This window comes from Scheffersomyces coipomensis (assembly GCF_036884675.1).
Source record: "Scheffersomyces coipomensis strain NRRL Y-17651 chromosome Unknown DFJ63scaffold_2, whole genome shotgun sequence".
NCBI classification, from domain to species: domain Eukaryota; kingdom Fungi; phylum Ascomycota; class Pichiomycetes; order Serinales; family Debaryomycetaceae; genus Scheffersomyces; species Scheffersomyces coipomensis.
Genome location: NW_027042893.1, coordinates 1684474 through 1705110, shown reverse-complemented (window position 1 = coordinate 1705110; position 20637 = coordinate 1684474). Strand labels below are relative to the sequence as shown.

The 20637-nt window shown below is 32.6% G+C and overlaps 10 protein-coding genes across 10 annotated transcripts; 4 read left to right on the top strand and 6 right to left on the bottom strand. All coding sequences in view use genetic code 12, as the record gives it.

Annotated features, from left to right (window-relative positions):
• Positions 1-37: 37 nt before the first annotated feature.
• Positions 38-2827, bottom strand: NAM2 (leucine--tRNA ligase; the record flags this gene model as incomplete). Its single annotated transcript, XM_064905867.1, has 1 exon — positions 38-2827. One exon carries the CDS (start codon positions 2825-2827, stop codon positions 38-40), a length of 2790 nt encoding a protein of 929 aa, XP_064763904.1.
• Positions 2828-2929: 102 nt separating this feature from the next.
• On the bottom strand, positions 2930-5053 carry DFJ63DRAFT_311899 (uncharacterized protein; the record flags this gene model as incomplete). The annotated part of the gene is made up of 1 exon (XM_064905866.1): positions 2930-5053. The coding sequence occupies one exon, from the start codon at positions 5051-5053 to the stop codon at positions 2930-2932; it is 2124 nt and encodes a 707-aa protein (XP_064763903.1).
• A 112-nt stretch (positions 5054-5165) lies between these two features.
• On the bottom strand, positions 5166-6323 carry SKI8 (SKI complex subunit WD repeat protein; the record flags this gene model as incomplete). Its single annotated transcript, XM_064907986.1, has 1 exon — positions 5166-6323. One exon carries the CDS (start codon positions 6321-6323, stop codon positions 5166-5168), a length of 1158 nt encoding a protein of 385 aa, XP_064763902.1.
• Positions 6324-6496: 173 nt separating this feature from the next.
• On the top strand, positions 6497-8911 carry NUP82 (linker nucleoporin; the record flags this gene model as incomplete). Its single annotated transcript, XM_064905865.1, has 1 exon — positions 6497-8911. One exon carries the CDS (start codon positions 6497-6499, stop codon positions 8909-8911), a length of 2415 nt encoding a protein of 804 aa, XP_064763901.1.
• A 57-nt stretch (positions 8912-8968) lies between these two features.
• DFJ63DRAFT_334153 (U2 snRNP complex subunit) lies at positions 8969-10117 on the bottom strand (the record flags this gene model as incomplete). The annotated part of the gene is made up of 1 exon (XM_064907985.1): positions 8969-10117. One exon carries the CDS (start codon positions 10115-10117, stop codon positions 8969-8971), a length of 1149 nt encoding a protein of 382 aa, XP_064763900.1.
• A 124-nt stretch (positions 10118-10241) lies between these two features.
• SNF4 (AMP-activated serine/threonine-protein kinase regulatory subunit) lies at positions 10242-11716 on the top strand. The gene has a single exon (XM_064909138.1). It carries the CDS (start codon positions 10366-10368, stop codon positions 11380-11382), a length of 1017 nt encoding a protein of 338 aa, XP_064763899.1. The 5' UTR covers positions 10242-10365; the 3' UTR covers positions 11383-11716.
• Positions 11717-12049: 333 nt separating this feature from the next.
• On the top strand, positions 12050-14125 carry DFJ63DRAFT_311894 (uncharacterized protein; the record flags this gene model as incomplete). The annotated part of the gene is made up of 1 exon (XM_064905864.1): positions 12050-14125. One exon carries the CDS (start codon positions 12050-12052, stop codon positions 14123-14125), a length of 2076 nt encoding a protein of 691 aa, XP_064763898.1.
• Positions 14126-14494: 369 nt separating this feature from the next.
• On the top strand, positions 14495-17337 carry OPT8 (Opt8p). Its single transcript, XM_064909139.1, has one exon. The coding sequence runs from the start codon at positions 14864-14866 to the stop codon at positions 17057-17059; it is 2196 nt and encodes a 731-aa protein (XP_064763897.1). The 5' UTR covers positions 14495-14863; the 3' UTR covers positions 17060-17337.
• PBP2 (Pbp2p) lies at positions 17338-19216 on the bottom strand. The gene has a single exon (XM_064909140.1). It carries the CDS (start codon positions 19082-19084, stop codon positions 17615-17617), a length of 1470 nt encoding a protein of 489 aa, XP_064763896.1. The 5' UTR covers positions 19085-19216; the 3' UTR covers positions 17338-17614.
• Positions 19216-20637, bottom strand: DFJ63DRAFT_81776 (uncharacterized protein). The gene has a single exon (XM_064909134.1). It carries the CDS (start codon positions 20401-20403, stop codon positions 19348-19350), a length of 1056 nt encoding a protein of 351 aa, XP_064763895.1. The 5' UTR covers positions 20404-20637; the 3' UTR covers positions 19216-19347.

The window sequence follows — 20637 nt, the reverse complement described above, 5'->3', positions numbered from 1 at the left end:
TCTTTCTAATAAATTATTTACATGATTTATATCGTTTCTATTTAGCAAGCACCAAGCTAATCATACCTGGCTTTATAATTATTCTTTTGATCTCTTTATTCTTGATCAATTCTTTTATATTCCCATAATTTTTTATCTCCTTAAGAATATCTGATTCCGATAAGCTTATGAAATCTTTACTTTGCTCAAAGCTGGCTCTTGCTCTACCATTGATGAAAATATTATATACCGCAAATTGCGATTCAATTGTCTTTATATTTGGAAATTTTTCATTGAGGATTGAGCTCCACTCCTTATTTTCTAACTTTGACAATAATTCCCAGCATTCTTCAGAAGTACATGGAGTTACTGGTGACATTGAAATCAATAATTTCTTATAAGCATCGATTAAGATATCTTGAGAATAGGCATCTTCTGATTTGACGGCAGCAATAATACGGTTTGTGAATTTCATCAAATCTGAGATTACCGTATTGAGAGATAAATCGATTTCAATGGCCTCTGATATATCCTTCAAGTGAGATTGAACATCTTTGAATAATTCAAATTCAGCTTTAGTGAAGCTGTATGACTCTTTCACTTGGCCCTGCACTTCAACATTATGTAACTCAATTTCTTTGTTTCCAACATTAACTGTAGCTGATAACTTATCTGCAATTTGAGATTGTAAGTTGGTTACCTTTTTTAACCATCTGTCTACACCAACTATCTGCTCTTCGTTCCAATTTAAAATATCTGAGACAGGAGCTTGAAATAACATATGTGCTCTCACGGTATCAGCTCCGTACTTGCTAATACATTCACCAGGATCAACACCATTATACTTAGATTTAGACATCTTTTCATAAGAAGAGTTGGCTATTTTTCCTGTAGCTTTTACTCTTGGATTCTTAGAATCAGATAAATCAATTTCTTCTGGTTTCAAGAAACGATCATTATCTGGGTCTTTATAAGTCTTCCCTTGTACCATTCCTTGAGTCACCAATTTTTTAATTGGCTCGTTGTTAACTTGTTCGCCGTTCCACAAACCTATATCACCTAAGAATTTAGAGATAAATCTAGTATAAAGTAAATGAAGAATAGCATGTTCCACACCACCAATATACATATCTACTGGCATAGATTTTGATACAACCTTTGAATCGAATGGAACATTGTCGTTTTTTGAGTCAAGATAACGGAAGAAATACCACGATGAATCCATAAAAGTATCCATAGTATCAGTGTCCCTTTTTGCGTGTTCTCCACAAGAAGGACACTCGACATTTAAGAAACTCTCGGCTTTCTCTAATGGATTACCTTTACCAAACTCAAACCCTTCAGTTGATGGTAATAAAACTGGGAGATCTTTATCTGGGACAGGAACAATACCACAATCATGACAATGAATCATTGGGATTGGAGCACCCCAATATCTTTGTCTACTTATTAACCAATCTCTGATCTTGTATTGCGTAGATTTACCACCGAGACCAATACTTTGAAGATTATGCACGATCGAAGAACCAGCTTGTTTAACTGTTTTTCCTTCATATTCACCAATATCTTCTACTCCAGTAGCCTTCAAAACTGATCTGTTATATAAGATTCCATCTTTCTTTGTGAAAGGTAAGTCAACGATATCATTAACATCCTTTGAACCAACAACTTGAATAATTGGTTTCGTTGGATTATGCTTTGTCCAGAAATCATAATCTCTTTCGTCATGACCAGGACAACCCATAACAGCACCATGACCATATGTTCCTAAAACGTAGGGAGCAACATACACCGGAACATTATATTTGGAGGATTTGTTATTCTTCTGATCCATAGGAATACTAACTTGCACCCCTGGCAACAAATATCCTTCTTTTGAATCTGATTCTGCATCTTTGACTTTATCTAAAAATTCTCTCAAATGAGCATCTTTGGTTATATATTCGGTTACAAGTGGATGACTGACTGATATAGCAAGGAATTGAACACTGAATAAAGTATCTGGTCTTGAAGTAAAAACAGTTAATTCAGGTATGTTTTGATTTGTAGTAGGGAATATAATTTCTGCACCTGTAGACTCTCCTATCCAATTCTTTTGCATTGTTTTGACTTTATCTGGCCATTCGTTTAATAATTTTAGATCCTTATTTAAGTCGTGTGCATATTTAGTAATTCCAATAAACCATTGTTCGAGATTTTTCTTTTCAACTATAGCTCCACTTCTCCATGATCTTCCTTCGGCATCAACTTGTTCGTTAGCCAATACAGTTTTATCCACTGGATCCCAGTTGATTTCAGCATTTTTTCTATACGCAAGTCCATGCTCATGTAATAATAAGAAGATTTTCTGAGTCCATTTATAATAATCTGGAGAACATGTAGACAATTCACGATCCCAATCAAAATCAGCCAACATGAGACCCATTTGTTCTTTCATCTTTTCGATATTAGTGTCCGTCCATACCGCTGGATCAATTCCACGTTCCACTGCAGCATTTTCAGCTGGTAACCCAAATGCATCCCAACCCATAGGGTGGATAACATTAAAGCCCTTAAGACGTTTATATCTCGCTACCACATCACTGATAGTATATACTCTAAGATGACCCAAGTGTAATAATCCTGACGGATATGGAAACATTGTAAGACCATAGTATTTTGGTGAGTTTTCTTCTGATAAGTGTTTAGTTGGATGTAACGAATTTGTTGGGGAAAGATCTCTCCATATCTTTGTCCATTTTTTCTCGAGATCTTTAGGACTGGGTTGGGAAGACTGAGATCTGGTGTGTATTAGTAGGTATTTGGAACCACTTCTGAGTCCAAAATGGCGACCATTTAGACAAAGCATTGTCATCTACTGTAACATCTACAATTTATATGTACTCTATTATAATTTTTCATATTGGGCCATGAAATGTTTATTCTGAAAATTTTTATATACAGGAAATTGTTAATTTTGTTGCGAAATTTGTCTGTGTTGCATTAGTGTCTTTAATGAATTAAAGAGTAAATCACATACCCCAGTGAATCCTAAGTTATCGAATTCATTTAATGTTTTTAGCTTTAATTCATCATATCCAAAAGGAAGCCAGTTTAAATCATTATCTTCGACTAAGTTGGCAACACTTTCTGGCCTAACTGGGCCCTCATGTCTTGTTGTGACTCTCGAATCTGAATCTTCAAACTTCCATACAATTTGGGCTGATATATAAGACCATGCCGAGTTAAAATAAATTCCTCCAATGGAGTTAATATTGAATGAGGCAAACAATGGTAAAGAGCTAAAACCATCAATCAATTTGGCATTTAATAAAAGTGCCTTATTCGGTGATGTCGCCGAAACATCGTAACTAAATGCTTTATCTCTCCAAACAAGATTGACTAGATCCATTATATAACAGTTCTGCAATAGTTTATACAGATCATTTTTGAATTCATAATTTTTTGTAAAAGCAATATAACCGCAAATTTCTGAAAATATATAAGGATCGCCGTATAGTATCATCAGATATACTAATTTTGGTGGTAATATTATACAACTATCTTCGAAGAATTCGTTTAATATATCCATCGGTATAGCTTTTATACACAGTATAATATAATTAACAGCGAATAAACTAGTGAGAGTCAATGGTAACTCGTGCAAATATTCTATCATATAGATAATGCTAATATTGAAGTTTGTGTAAAATCGCCTTTGGACATCATTTGATTCTTTGTTTACTTTGCGACTTGTATATTTCAAAAGTTGAACAACATAAAAGGTAACCTCAAGGACATCTTTCATTTGACATGAGTCAAATAGTGGTACAATAATATCTTCCTTGACACTCGTACTGCCATCAACACTAACAAATGACAAAAGCTCTGTTGGAATAGTATAGCTGTTACCTAAGCCTTTCATAATAACTTGTTTAACAGCAGGAAGTGAAATTAAACTTGGACAAAAATCTATGAATTCTCTAATACCAGCAATGACTTTCTGAATTTCGATTTTGGGTGAATTGTTGTTCGAGAGATTTAAACTGGTCGAATAATCGAGTTTTTTCAACGGCATGGAGTCTGAATCCAATAGAGAATGCAACAAAATAAAAAGTCTTCCATAAGATGCATTGTCTGATTCAAGAATCTGTGTGTCAATATCAATGTACTTTATATTATGCAAATTCTCAATCAAATTATCAACCGATTTAATATCCTCTATTCGGTTGTTTGATAGGAAATCACCAGAATAAATGTCTATATCGCTTCCATTTATTTTACGACGTTTGTTGGAATGAACTGTGATACCAGGATTGGCTTCAATTGAATAGACGAACGAAGAATTACTCAAATTGTTTATGTCTCTGGAGATATTACTGTCGTAATCACTATAATCAAGACTTCTGTCTACTTGCTTAAAAACTGACAATAGTCCCTTTATGTATTCGTCAGTTGGAAACCTATAGTATAAGTCAATCACTGTATCAATATACCAACGTTTTATTGGAGTAGACTTTCGATATATCGTCTTATTGTAATATGTCTTTGTTGAGCTTGAATACTTTATCAAAGTCATACAAATCAAGCTTGCAATATATGGTCTTAGATATTCATACGATAGGTAGTTAAATATTATCGGTAACATTCTGTTCAATTCATGATATACATCTTTTCCAAAATTATTTATAAATTTGATTATCCACTGCAATAGTTGTAATTGTAAGCTCTGTGGGAGTTGTGTCTGTTTCTTCGAAGATGTCTTAGAAACACCTAGATTAGCAAGAGCTTTGTAGATAATACTTGATGGTAAGAGACAGGTCTTGCTTGGGATGAGTAAATAGTCAAAAACATATCGTTTTTGCGATGATAGTAACCCTTTGTCATTATTGGTATTCATTAGTATATCTACTAATTCTATTACATCTTTGTCTTCAATTCCTGGAGATTGATCAACCAATAGCCGTATATGATTTAATAAATCATCCACATCTTCTTTGGAAAGGGACTTGATTGACTTTCGTATTTTCAGTATATCAGTTGATATCCTTCTATTCAAATCCAATCTATGTGGTTCTGGATCTAATTGAGTCATGTCTTGGATGCAATTGTCCTTGATTCTAGTTCCCAATATTTGTTTACATATTTAAAATTTAAAAGTTTGATATTTAAGTACGCGCTTCGTATATTTTTCATAGTATTTAATTTTATACTCCTCCAGCTTCTCTATACCATCTAATTCCTCTATCAAAACTAATTACACACAACCCTTCATTTTTATCACCACCAGCTCCACCTCTGATTCCTTTTTTAATAAACGAAACTCCACTTGCTACACTTTTGTCATATTGCTCATTATGTTCAGTATCTTCTAAATCAGTTATGGAAATCGTTATAGTAGCTTCTCTTTCTCTGGTTTCTAAATTCCAAACACGTATACATTTATCAAATCCACAACTAACTAAGTTTTCACCTGCTTCGTCGAAACTTAATCCCATGATCCATCCACTATGAGCAAAACCACCCACAGCAGCTTTTGAAGAATGAGATGGAGTAGTTAGAGTTCCAACATTTTCTCCAAATTTGACATCATACAAAGTTATAGAACCAGATGATTGATTATCACGAGCAACAGCAAGTAAAGTTCCACCTGGCGAGAACTCTATAACTCTTGGAATTGAAGCTGACGTAGTTGAAGCTCCAGACACTTGTAAGTCTGATGAATGAAATGTGTAAATTGGTTTCAACAGCTCCAAGTCATAAATATAAACCTCACCATTGGTATATCCTACTGCTACCTTTTTATCTGATGTAGGACTTATTGCTAAAGCATTGGGGAAAGCTGACTTATTAGCATTTAATTCCCCAACCTTTTCAAGTGATATACTAATGTCAGACTTCAGATTATCTTTAATATTCAAATTGAAAACATCACTTGCTCCATTAGACTTGGTAATCACAAAATAGTCCTGTTTTGATTCTGGATCTTTATAAAATCCTGGTGCCCAATATTGTTTCTTTAAATCGGCATCTTCAAATTCTTTCCAGGTAGTAATATCATCATTTAAGTAGTAATTCAAAGTAATTGAACCATCAAATGAAGCAAATGCTATCAATACAACTTTTATAGTAGAATCTGGTAATACATTTTCATAAGTAGCTATATGATGCAATCCTACTTTATTTATAAACTTCTTTATTACAAAGTCGGTTGGATTATGTGCTTCTTTTTGTTGATTATCCCAGAAATGTGCTGTTCCATCACTGGACACTGAAATTGTGAACTTATCAGTCACTGATAATCCCACTATATCCAGCTTGTGTGCTTGAGCGGCATTGACTGTCGATATATATTGTTTACCCATGATAATTTCTTTTTAACTAATGGTTGTCTAAATTGTTATAGTTATGGTTGACAGAATACTGAAAAAAAATGTGCTGAACAAACTGAGCAAAAAAAAAGTTGATCCTCTAAAACTAGGATCTAACTAAGGGATCAACCCTATTCTACATAAAACCCCAATTGAATCAATTGACGATGTCGAAGGTGGGCCATGCCGACACATTTGTGTCACTGATAGTACAACAACAGTTATTCAAAGTATTCTTACAAACAAACTTGTCTAAGACGTCTGTGCCAGCTCTTGGATTTGATAAATTGGTATGCAGAGGAAATTCTGATGTATTCTTAGCCAATAGAAATATGGTAAGATGTTGTACAATTAACGGAAAGAAGTTCAACTATCGTTTATTAGATAATAATTCAAGTGACAACTTTGATATCAATAGTTTGGAGATGAATTCTCTGGGCACTTTGATGGCTTTAGTAGGAAAATCAGATGTTGTAATCATATCATTACCTAACAACGTTGGGGGTAATGCAGCAACTATCATTCCAACAAAGTTATATCGTCTTCAAGGAATTGGAGGAGACATAAAGAAAGTTATATGGCATTCCGCTGTCGGTAATGATTGTTCATTGGTAATTTTAAATTCAAGAAATGAAGTGAAATGCTATGATATATCTATTTCTTTGGATGTTCCACAAATTAATGTGAATCTTCTGAAGTTTGATAACTTTGACGATGAACATGCTACATCTATAGCATTCGGGACCGATTCTAGTTTACTTTCGTCATTGACACTTTACATCACAACGACTAAGTCACACGTTTATTCCATTTATCCATTTACATATCGTAATGCCAACTTAGTATCAACAAAGGAAAAAGTTGAAGAAGCGGTAGCTGAATCTATTGCTACAGTTAAAGCAGTAGAAAAACGTTTTCCGTCTTCTAGTGTTATGGATAGTTTTGAGAGTCCTTTGAAGGAAGCGTCTTTAAGACAATATAAATATGTTAAGGATCTAGTCAATCAAATCAATAGTGGTATACCATTGAAGCATGAAACAAGAGGATTATATACTAGTACACCACATGAGTTTCTCGTTCTAGAACAAAACCTTCCAGTCACTTTCGAACCATTACTTCAAGGACCTTTATATACTTCATTGGGTTCTGGAATAAGTGACATTCTTAGTGTGAAGAATTCGAAGGGTTTAACTGTCTTAATAACTATTGGAAACAAAGATGCTGATAATGTATATGTGACATATTTAACTCAACTCAGGCCATTAATTATGAAATGGAAACAATTTGGTGATATTTTAAAATCATTACCTCAAATTCCTGCAAAATCAAAGCATCAAAAATCCTTATATGAGAGACCTAAGAAAGGTTTTGGTTTTGTTCTAACTCCTGAAGAAGATGAAGAAACGGAGTCAGAGACTAATAGTGACTCTGAATTAAAGTTCTGGGGTGATGAATATACCATGTTGAATCTTATAAATGTTGATGAATTAAGTTTGACATCTGGTAGTGGTGTCATGAGCCTTAAGTCTTTTACAAATGATAGGGAAAATTTTGGTATTATCATCAATAATAAAGTCATATTTGCAGAACTAGGCGTATGGTACAACACCTTATTTGATATAGCTAGTGGAAATTCAGGTTCTAGCCTTCCTAATTTTTCTGTAAATTATACAGCTTTATCATCTTCCGTGGATACATTAGTAGGTACTGATATTATCAATGATGTTGGTGGACAATCTGGAGAGTATTTAATAATATTTAGAGGAGGCGATTCAAATAATCTAGAAATTGTTAGTATAACAGAGAATGGAGTTGAAGAAGAAGAGGCAGAAGAAGAATCTGTTGATGATGAAGAACTGACGAATTTAATCGCTGATAATATATTAAAATCACGTCCGTTTGAAGAATTGGTTCGTGATGTTGATTCATTAAAAAGATTTGAGTTCAATACTCTTGCTAAATATGTGGATCCTAGTTTATCGGCCAAAACTATACAACCAACCACAGAGATTCTTGACGCTATAAATAAAGTTTCTTCTAAAGTTGTGGATGAAGTCTCAAAGTCTACATCATATACGGTTAAATTGAATTCCAGACTTTTAATACAGTTAGAACAATTAAGAACGCAAATTGCATCTATGAGAAACTTACCTGATGTTGACATTGCTAAACTCGAAGAATATAAAAAGAAATTAGTGACATTAACTGAAAACCAAGTCAAATTGGAAGAGAAGAGTATAAAACTCAAAGGGAAGTTGGAAGATTCGGTTGATAATCTTAAGAATAAGAAATCATTACCATTAGCTGATAGTGAAATACAATGGTTTAAAGAGATAAATGTTATTAATGGCCAAATCAGTCATGATTCTAGTTCAGGACCAAGTTTGCAATCGGTAGTAAAGTCTTTGAAGGACCAAACACAATCACTCTTGGAGGAAATGAAAAGTATAGATACTAAGGAAGGCTCGGACTTTAAATTAAAGAGATTAGAGACAGATCAAAAACTATTTAAATTAAAATGTTATCTTGAAGAGAATAGCCAATTAATTAATGTGATCAAGTCTAAGTTAGAGAGTAAATAGTTTAATAGTTTAATTATACATTGTTTCATTATATAGTTTAAAGTGTAATTACTAACTCTAAGAATCTATCAGAGCACTAAATTTATCTAATCTTTCACCTTCTTCTTCAATCTCATTATGAGTCTTTTCGAACTTTTGACCACTGAAAATACTAGCTTTCAATTTAAGACCATCAAAGAACCTACCATCAAGCAGCTTTATACATATATCGCTCAGATTTGGTTTCTTAAATTTTATAGTTATAGTCCCACTGACATCATACACTTGAATCTGTGAAATATCTTCTCCAATTCCTAACTTATTACATTCGTCTTGAATATCTTCTTTCAAATCTAATTCAATAACAGGATCAGCTTTTAATTCATCAACCCGAAACATATTCTCCACCACCACTATTCTTGAGAAAAGTTTCAGTTTAGATTTGTCAACCTTTGCATCACTTGAATCGAATTCGTCCCAATCGGTAAGCTTTTTATTTAATGATTCTTTCGATTTAATAAACTTTTGTTGTTCTTTTGATGGTCTTTCCGTTATTTTTGATTTCTTTGAGCCTGAATCAGTAAATTTAGCAGGTTCAACTTTGATGGTTATACGAGTATCAGATCTTACAGATGTTCCATCCAACATATCAATTGCTAATGGGACACTTTTCTTATTGTGATAAAATATTAAAGCTTCACCTTTAAATTTGTTACTTTCATCATTATACATTTTGATTCTTTTCTCCCCAGTGTTATAGTCTTCTGATATTAAACCGTATTTACCAAAAATTTCATCCAACTCAGATAAAGTGATATCAGTTGGAAGATTATATACGAATATAGCATTGGTGGTTGTGGCTTCTTCAGAACTTGATTGCTTCATTTCTTGTTTAAGTTTTGATATTTCATCTTTAACCTTTTGCATTTTTTGCTTCTTGAACTCTTTTATGTGAAGTTTATTTTCCAATTCATCATCATCAACATCTTCTTCTTTTTCATCGTCGTGGTCATCTCTCTTTCTCTTAGTTATGCTGATATTATCCTGTCGTATGTCCCACTTTTTAGTATTATAATTATATTCATATTCTATGTTATCATCGCTTTCAAAAATCCAAGAATTCGCCTTTTGATCAAGAGATACTCTTTCATCCACTTTCGAAAGTAATTTGGGATCACTTAATACATCTTCTGGCTTTGGTGGAGCCTTTGGAAATTTGGTCGTCATGAATATGATTTTAAAATTAGGTTAAATATATATATTAATATAGTAGTTTAGAAATGACTGTAAAAACTCTTAACTGGTAATGTCGCACTTTTTGTTAGTGCTGGATGCTTCGGAGACATTTTTATCCCCACGCCGACAATTTGTTGTCAAAAATGACCAGAATTTGAGATTGAAGGTTGGTTAAAGAAATCATAATATCTATCATCAATCAAGTGTTAATACAGAATTTTATTTAATTTATATCCAATATGGCTGAAGTATCCAAGACAGTTCCATCTTCAGCTGCTCCTAATGACTTTATATTGAGTTTATCCGATGAACAGATTGAACATGATCAAAAAATCGGTATAAAAGCAATCAGATTATTCTTACAAAGTAAAACTTCATATGATGTTTTACCAGTCAGTTATAGATTAATAGTATTAGATACATCGTTATTAGTCAAGAAATCATTAAATATCTTATTACAAAACAATATTGTTAGTGCACCATTATGGAATAATCAAAATTCAAGATTTGCTGGATTATTAACATCATCAGATTTCATTAATGTTATTCAATATTATTTCCAATTTCCAGAGAAGTTTGAATTTGTGGATCAATTGACTTTAGATGGATTAAGAGATATTGAAAAAGCAATTGGAGTTCAACAAATTGAAACAGTATCGATTCATCCATTTAAATCTCTTTACGAAGCATGTGTTAAAATGTTAGAATCAAGAGCTAGAAGAATCCCATTAATTGATGAAGATGAAAAGACTCATCGTGAAATTGTGGTATCAGTGTTAACTCAATATAGAATTTTAAAATTCGTGGCCTTAAATTGTAAAGAAACTAAGATGTTATTAAAACCAATTAGAAATATTCAAGGTTTAGGTACGATTAAAGATATTTCTACATGTACTATGAATACACCAGTTATTGAAGTGATACATTTATTAGCTCATAAATCAGTGTCATCGGTTCCTATTGTTGATGAACAAGGTAAATTGATTAATGTTTATGAAGCGGTTGATATTTTAGCTTTAGTTAAAGGTGGAATGTATACTGATTTAGATTTAAGTGTGGGAGATGCTTTATTAAGAAGAGCTGAAGATTTTGAAGGGGTGCATACATGTACGTTAAACGATAGATTAAGTACTATTATGGATACTATAAGGAAATCAAGATTACATAGATTATTTGTGGTTGATGATGAAGGGAAATTAGTATCTGTTATAACGTTAAGTGACGTTTTAAATTATATTTTATTTGGAGAAGATTAAGATCTATAGCATTTTAGTAATAGTTGACTTTATAGAAATATGTATTTAGACTCAGTCTGCAAAAGATTGTAAGTTGACGATGTTACGATAAATCGTTAGATATGAGAAGGCAGAGTAGTAAAGGTTTAAAATTAAGTTAATGCTACTGAGTTAGAGACTATTTTATAATAGTATATAGGTTTAGTAAGTAAGATTATTAGAAAGTAAAGTATATTCAGTGTTTAACTGATTTAAGATACCATAATCAGTGGGCCCAGTACAGCACGCGATCGTGATGGGTTTACTGAGTTGGGGGAGGGGGCAAAGAAGGAAAGACAGACAGACAGACAGTAATTTACTGAACTACACTGATGAATTTAGCTACCTAAAGTTAAACTCTTCCTAGCTGATAATCCCAATAAGGGTATATAATCCCCAGTATGAGCGACAGATATTAAATAATCGTGTACAGCCATTCATTCTATCGTATAGTATACTTTTTTATTTGATTGACTCTTCTGATGAAAAATGTCTAAAGAGACATAATTTTTTGACTTCAAAAGTCGTGCGACATACAAACAAACAAACTGCAATTTCCTCACTTGTAAAAACAGATTTTAGCAGCTATTCATCTTTATAAGCATAACTCTAATTCAAAGTTTACTTCAGTGTCAATACACATAATAAAATGGATTCCACGAATTTCAACATGGAAGATTATGTTGATTTTGAATTATTATATTCATCAATTGACTTCATCATTGATAAAACAAAAAATGGCGCTCGTTACAACGTTTTTGTGGATTATGATGATTGTGAAGAAGAATGGAATAAAAGAATTATTGCATTTCCAAATCATGATTCTATTACATTACAAAGGTTGAAATTATCATTCAGATTAACGAAATTCCATATAATTCCAGTAAATAGACATTCCTGTTTAGAATTAGATGACTCTTATTTATCTTCCGAAAATTATATTAATGATTATGATGAAATCTGTAATTTGATTGATGCAGAATTAACTGGAAATTTACATAACAAATATTCATCTTACCCAGGTACTTTACTTGTGAGATTATGGCATTTGCATATTCTGTATTCCTTACACATCCCAATTCCAGTTAAAAAGTTCACCCCAAAAAATAACTATACTGGAAGAAACCCTTCAATTTTGAATGTATTACATTTAGTAAAACCATATTATCCCAAAATTCTGACGGTATTTTCAACTGGTGATTATAAAACCTTTGAATTAGATACAAATTCAATTAAAAAATGTCTCTTTTCAAGAAGTAAGTTGATTGGGGTTGATAAAGAGGTAGAAGTGAGTCATAATGCTTATCGAATATGTTTTGAACCAATTCATTTACTACTTAAAGCCAAGTTTCAAAATGTTACTTTTAAAAATCAAGATAATGAGACCAGCAATGTTATTCCAGATCATTCGTACTCAATTTTGAAAGATTATAAGACTTACAAGGTACCCATTGAAGTAAAGACTTCTGGGTTATATGATGCTTTCAAAAATGATGAGGAGGATTTTAAACAATTTGTCTTACAATCAACATATCAAATGATACTGACGAGAAGTGGATTAGGAATTTTACTTGATCCACAAACTATTGTGATTCTAAGGATTTCAAATCAAAATTTTGATGAAAACCAAAACTGCAAGTTAACAAATAATGAAGTTGGATTTGACGTTGAATGTTATAATCATAGTTCAACACAGAGTCTCACCGCTATATTAGGAATCATTTTAAATGATTACTTCACTGAAGTTGATGAAATAATTACTCAAAGAATGGAAGATTTGAACTCAAATCTTAAGAAAACACAGGCGCAAATACAGAAGGAGGATGATGAAAGATATGCAACTGTTGAACAGATTTGGTCAGATATAAACGATATCTTTGTATGGAACGACGACACGAAATCTTATGCTGCAGATAAAACAAAGTTAACCAAATATTTCTCAAAGGATGATAAAACTAAGTCTTATATTCATAAAAAGATAAACTTACAAATCCCTGACAAGTATTTTAACTATTTATTATCTATGTCTTCGCCGGGTGGATCAATTGATTTTAAAGATTTCAACATTACAAGAATAATCCAGGGTGGAACCAACCTTCAAAAATATAAATATCATGCCCAAGTTTTTATTGTTGACTATATGGGTGAAGCAGATAAAGAAAAGTCCCAAATTATCTTAAAGATCTATAATCCAGTGTTTGCTGCAAGAGATGGTATTGACTCACAAAAGGCAACATTTCTTCAAACTTTATCTTTCTCACTTTCGATGTTTGCTACAGAAGTGCATGCATATGAATTATTAAGAGATAGAGGACCAGAAGGTATCAAGGTCGCAAAGTTAGAGAGCGCTGGTGCTAAGAATAAAAATGGGCATATAAATTTCGTACCACATGTTTACGAATATGGCTTTCTTAACTGGGAATCTCCAAAGGTGGGATTCTATATCCTTGAGGAATATATTAAACCTGATAATGTAAAATCAAAAGAAGAGGCTCTCAAATTAGCAAGAACTGCATTGGAATATATCCATAGTAAGGGTGTCCTCCATGGGGATATCAGACGTTCGAATTTAATATTTGGAAATGGTAGGTGCTATATAATCGATTTTGGATTCTCCAGATTCAAAAAGTTCTTCAAGGATGAAAGAGATAAAAAAGTTCAATATGAAATGAATCAGGAAATGGATAGGTTGGTAAAGGTAATTGAAAAGAGTGTCTTTCCGTAGATTAATCTATTTGAATAGTAAATGTTACAACGGAAAATTTTCAATGATGCAAAATATCTTAATAATACATACAAATGAGAGGATGACGATTTTTCATCAGGTGAAATGTACGTAGCAGAATCAATACCTTTATCCCAATACAATTGTGAAGTACGATCAATCTTATCGAACTCAGCCTTGACTCTTAAAGTTGCAACAATCAGTGGTTGACTTCATGGCTTCGAAGTGTCATGTTCTTCATTAGTCTATCTTCTTAATATACGTAGCAACATAATATTTTCCTCTTGTCATACATTTATATAAAAGAGTCTCAATCCATTGTCTTTTATCTTCATCTTGAAGTTGAAGTATCAATTCTAAAAACCAAGATGTTTCCAGTAACATCCTCCTCCCTAATTGTGTCAAGTTGTCAACGCTATCGCAAATTAATTCCTAAAACGACATTATCTCCCTCACGATGAAAAAAAAGTTTTATCTGTGAGAGAGGGAGAGATTTGGGGGAAAAGCTTACTAATTAAGTAATCAAATTGCTAATCGAAAAATTCATCTGTTTTGTACGGCATCTACATACAAAACCATATAATTTGAATCTAAATCATCAACCATATCTTACTTCTTTTGATTTTTCATTATTTATTTATTTCAGTAGTTTTTCACGTGTCATAGTACAGTTAGAGAAAGAGTTACTAAGTGGTATGGTCTGGGATAGTACAACCATCATCAATATACTAATATAATATGTCAAACGATAGTTTGCCTATACGGAGAGATGAAGGAGGAGGAAGTGGTGTTGACGGTTTAGAATCTGAAGCTTTCACTATAAGAGCAACTGCTTCAAGAGTTCTGCAAAAACAACCATTGTCATATAGTGAAAAACTTGCATTACCTCAAATCACGCTAAGAGCAACCATAGTTGGATTATTCATAGGTTCAATTGTATTGGTATCAAATTTTCAATTTGGTTTACAAACTGGTTGGGTATCTATGATGTCTTTACCAGCTGCTCTTTTAGGATTTGCCATTTTTAAAGTCTCACCTTATTCAAATTCATTCACTGATGTCGAAAATGTTTATGTTCAAAGTGTGGCTGTAGCTGTTGGTACTGGACCTTTATGTTATGGTTTAATTGGTATAGTACCTGCTATTGAAAAATTCTTAACAGCTGAAGAATCAGGATTAGGTCGTACCCTTAATTTCAGTTTAATCGATTTAATGGTATGGTCTCTTGGTCTTGGATTATTCGGGGTCTTCTTTGCTGTACCATTAAGAAATCAAGTCATTATTAAAGAAAAATTACCATTTCCATCCGGAAGTGCAACAGCAACTTTAATTTCAGTTATGCATGGTACTGAAATTTATTCAGATGAAGATGAAAAACATGTTGTTAAAAACAACACTAATATTAATTCAAAACCTAATTTATCCCAAGATATAGAGCAATATCTCGTTCAGGATGAGCCAGAACAACCATCATCATTACCAGCTTCAAAAATCAACTCATATTCATCAAACCTTCATTCATTAGTGATAACATTCTTAGTATCTGCAGCATACACCTTGTTATCGTTCTTTTTCCCTGTTCTTAAAAACATCCCCATCTTTGGTTCATACTTATCCAACCAATATAAATGGAATTTCCAACCTTCTCCAGCATACATTGGTCAAGGTATAATCATGGGTTTACCTACCGTATCATATATGTTATTTGGTGCCATCTTAGGATGGGGGATCTTAGCTCCATTATCCAAATATAAAGGATGGGCACCTGGTGAAATCGATGATTGGATTCATGGTGGTCAAGGATGGATCTTATGGATCAGTTTAAGTGTTATGATTAGTGATTCTATTATTTCATTCGTGATTGTCGCTTTTAAGTCCATTAGAAATGGGATTAAATTCCTTACCGACCCAAGAAATAGTGATTATGATTCGGTTCAAACCGTGGAGATGGAACAATCATTATTAACTGATGATGATAGAGATTCAAATGAAGATCCTTCAAATAGTACTTATTCACCAAAGGATCAAGCTGCTACTGTAATTGTCACTCCAACAAGATTAGAACTTCAAAAGGATTACTTGGTCAGTAATAAAATTACATTCTTTGGTATAATCTTATCATCTGTACTTTGTATCATATCTATCAAAATCGTTTTCGGTAATATTGTTCCAATTTATGCAGCTGTGGTAGCTATTATCTTGGCATTATTTTTCTCAGTGTTAGGAGTAAGAGCTTTAGGTGAAACTGATTTAAATCCCGTTAGTGGAATTGGAAAATTATCTCAATTAATCTTTGCCATGGTTGTTCCTCGTGATCATCCATCTAAGATTTTAATCAATTTAGTTGCTGGTGGTGTTGCTGAAGCCGGTGCCCAACAAGCAGGAGATTTAATGCAAGATTTGAAAACGGGTCATTTAATCGGTGCATCTCCAAAAGCTCAATTCGTAGCTCAAATCATCGGAACCTTATATTCAGTCGTTCTCAGTTCAGTCATGTATAAAGTTTACAATTCAGTATACACTATCCCTAACGATATGTTTAGGATACCGACTGCCATCATTTGGATTGATTGTTCAAGATTAGTCACCGGACAAGGATTACCTCCTAAAGCATTTGAATTCTGCATGGTATTCGGAGTAATCTTTGGTATAATCTCATTATTAAAAAACACCATCCCACCCACTTCAAAATATCATAAATATTTAATATACCTCCCAAGTGGAGTTGCAGTTGGGATTGGGATTTATAATTCTCCAAATTTCACATTGGCAAGATTCATCGGAGGTGTGATTGCTTATTGGTGGATCCATCATAAATCTCAAAATAAAGATAGAATCGGTATGATTATCTTTAGTAGTGGTTTAGTGCTTGGTGAAGGTTTATTAAGTGTTTTCACTATGCTTTTAACTAGTATGGGAGTTAGACACTTTTAAAAGAAAGAAAGATAGATAGAGGGACTCATATAGATTGTCATTTATTTTTTTTTCATTCATTCGTTAGATAGTTATTTAATTTATAGACACTTACTTAGGTAATATATTTACATTTATCGATAATTCTTGTATCTTTGGTAGATATTGTCTTTGTGTTGTGTTATTGTCTTTGTTGTTGGCCTGTTAGGGTTGCTCCTGTAGTTATATTTTGTATGTTGTCTGTATCTGTCGATGAAGGATGCAAAAAGAACTGGAGAGTATTCAGATTCTAGAGTGTGGATTAGAATACAAAATAGAATAAAAAGATCGTTAGAAATAAAATAAAATAAATTTAAGAATAAAAAAAAAAGTTTATTACATATATATCAACAAAATATCATTCTATAATGTAATAATATTATCACATCAAAAATTGAAAAGAAAACTATAGAAGTACAATTTCAGAAATTTAAGAAAATCAAAGAAGATTTTTGAATCTGAAAATATCGTCAAAACAAAATAAAGATAAAAATAAAAATAAGGTAAGATAAAAACAAATAAAAATTAAACGTTAATTCAATGAGGAGCATTCCTTTCCTTATCAGCAGCAATTCTTTGATTGATTAAATACATTGCGGTTTGAATCGCTTGAATTGATCCAGTTAATGTCAATTTTCTAATATTAGTGAATCCTTTTCCACCACCAAGCATGATTGATTGACCCTTATCAGGTTCAATTTTAACATATGAACATTGACTTGTTTCTCTAATATGTTTTATATTATTACCACGTTTACCAATGACTGAACCAATACTTGAATTGGCCACAAAAATATCTTGATTGAATTTATCAGTATTTGGTCCTACTTGAACAGGTGGATTGGTTATAATTTCACCCACAATGGTATTACCATGTTCATCAGTATATGGGTTTTGAGGAGGGATTTGCATAGGTGGAGCAGCCGCTGGTGGAGGTTGCATACCATAATGTTGTTGAGGTGGGATTGATGGTTGGAATACCATTTGGAAATTATAAGGTTGTTGTTGTTGTTGTTGTTGTTTCATTTGACCATAAGGATCTTGAGGTTTAGGTTGTTGTTGTTGTTGATAAGGATGTGGTTCTTTCAAGGTTTGTAAGGTTAATGGATTAGTATTGGCCCCCATTAACATCATATTTGGTAATGGACCTTGAATATTCATCATAGTGGTATTGACGTTTGAATGATGATAATTAGATGGATTATATAATAAGATTTTATTCTTTTTTAAACAATCCTTATGTTCTATCACGATTTGAGAAATATAGTATATAGCAATATGAATGGCATCAGCAACTCCGGTGATTGATAAAACTCTATCAGTTGAATATGGTAATGCTTGCTCAGCTGCTTTTAATTTAGCAGCTGAATTTTCTTCAATTTCTCTGAATTTAACGCCTTGTTTACCAATAATATAACCAATCATAGGATGAGGGACTAAAATCTTTAAATTGAATTGTTGACTGTTTGGGGATGAAACTTCATCTTCTGGTTCTTCCAAGATAGTTCTAGTTATAAGACCAAAAGCTCTAGCTACATTTTCAGCAGCACCTCTAACGGTTACTATTCTTTCTGGAACTCCCTTTAAATTGTCACTAACATTTATTCTAACATTAGATTTTTCTCTTATATGATTAATGGTTTCACCTTTCTTACCCACAATGGCACCAGCTTCTTTAACAGGACAATACATTCTGAATTGAACATAAGTTGGATCACTTTCAGTATGATTTGATACTGGCTTAGAAACTTGTAATTCTTCGCCTTCTTTCTTTGGTTCAGCTGATTCAATGTTATTGTCATGATCTTCACCATCAATTAAAGGTTCTTCTTCATGGATACCATTGTTAATAGCAGGAGCCGTTTGTAATTTAGTTTCCTTGTTATCGTTTAAATCAAGTTGCTCACTGTCCAATGCCACTCTTTTATTGATTTGATCGGGAGAAGAAGATTCCAAATCTTCATTCTTACGCTTCAATATGTTGCTATTGCTCGTTGATGAAGACATGGTCCTGGTATATAATCTTTATAGCAAATTGATAGAATTGATTGATAATGAATGAAAATTTTCCTATATAATTTCTATTTGTGAATTACATTTTTTACGTTTATATTATTTTTTTTTCGTTCTGCCTTTCTTCCCTTTTCAGAAAAAATTGATCAATGGTCGTGTGAAAAAGTTCAAATATGATTGTATAGTATACTATACTATAGTTTATTACTGTTTATTAAATACTTTGTATATTTGTTTATTATAAAATCATTAAATCGTTACTTACCTTGGGCAGCATTGAGGATAAATTGTCGTTGTCTATCATCATCTCTGGCTTTAACATATTGTTCATCACGTCTAGTGTCAACTCTATGTAAGAAATCTTGAGTATCAAGAAACCCAGCTTTATTATGTATTTTCAATTCATCACCAATCTTACGTTTATCAACAAAACTAGCCCAATCTAATCGAGATTTTTCAAGGGTTGAAAGTTTTTGTTTCTTACCTAAATTGGTCATGAAATTATCTATTAATGATGGTCTCTTTAATTTGATCCGGAGTTCCTTTTCTTCATCTGTTTTGGCAACTTTCCTTATGACAGTTACAAATGAACTATTTCTCTTACTTTCTTTCGAATTATCAAGGGTTATGGATGCAGTTGAATTTAAATATGCTTTAGCTTCTGCTGAATTCTCATCAACATACTTTGTTTCTGTAACAAGTTTCCCAGCAAATGCATATGATGTTTCTATCTTAATCTTCCTAGTACCTAATGAATCGTTACTCGATTTGTCTTGGTCTGTTAAGGTACTCTTTTCAGTCAATTGATCATTGGATGAATAACCATCTGGTCTCCAATCTGCTTTACCACTCTTTAAATCATCAAACAATGATTCAACATCAATGGATGATCTGACTTCCTTAACTAATCCTCTTTCATCAGTTTCAAAAGAGCCTATATGAGTTGCTCTTGCCTTATTATGTGAAGATTGTTTTTGACTTCTTGTTCTCACTTGACTTATAGTTGATTCTATTACTGAATAATCAGGAACTTTTTCATCATTTGCATTATCATCATCGTCATCATCATCCACAGCATCTAAATCATTACCTTCTTCATCCACATTTTTCTTGCTTGGATCGTAGTCATCATCATCCTCATCCTCCTCATCATCTTCGTCGTCATCATCTTCATCTTGTTGAACTACAACTTGTTCTTCTTCCTCTATTTCTTCCACCTCAACAGACTCTTCAACCACTGATTCAGACTCTATAACATCTTCTTCTTTGACCAATTTCAGCCTATTAGCTTTGGAATGTTTTGCCTTTGCCATTCTTCAAACCAAGCCTTTTTAACACTTAATCAAACTTAAATTATTACTTGTTGGTTATATACGGCAAAATCAATTTGGTGTAACATTCATACATATGCCTTGTATAAAGACGGCTTCTAACGGTTTAAGTTTGTGTATGCTCAGAAAAAATTAATTGGTGAAAAAATGGCATATTTCCTGTATATAAAAAACATTTGGAACTTTTGAATTTATACCCCAACAAATGTTGCCACA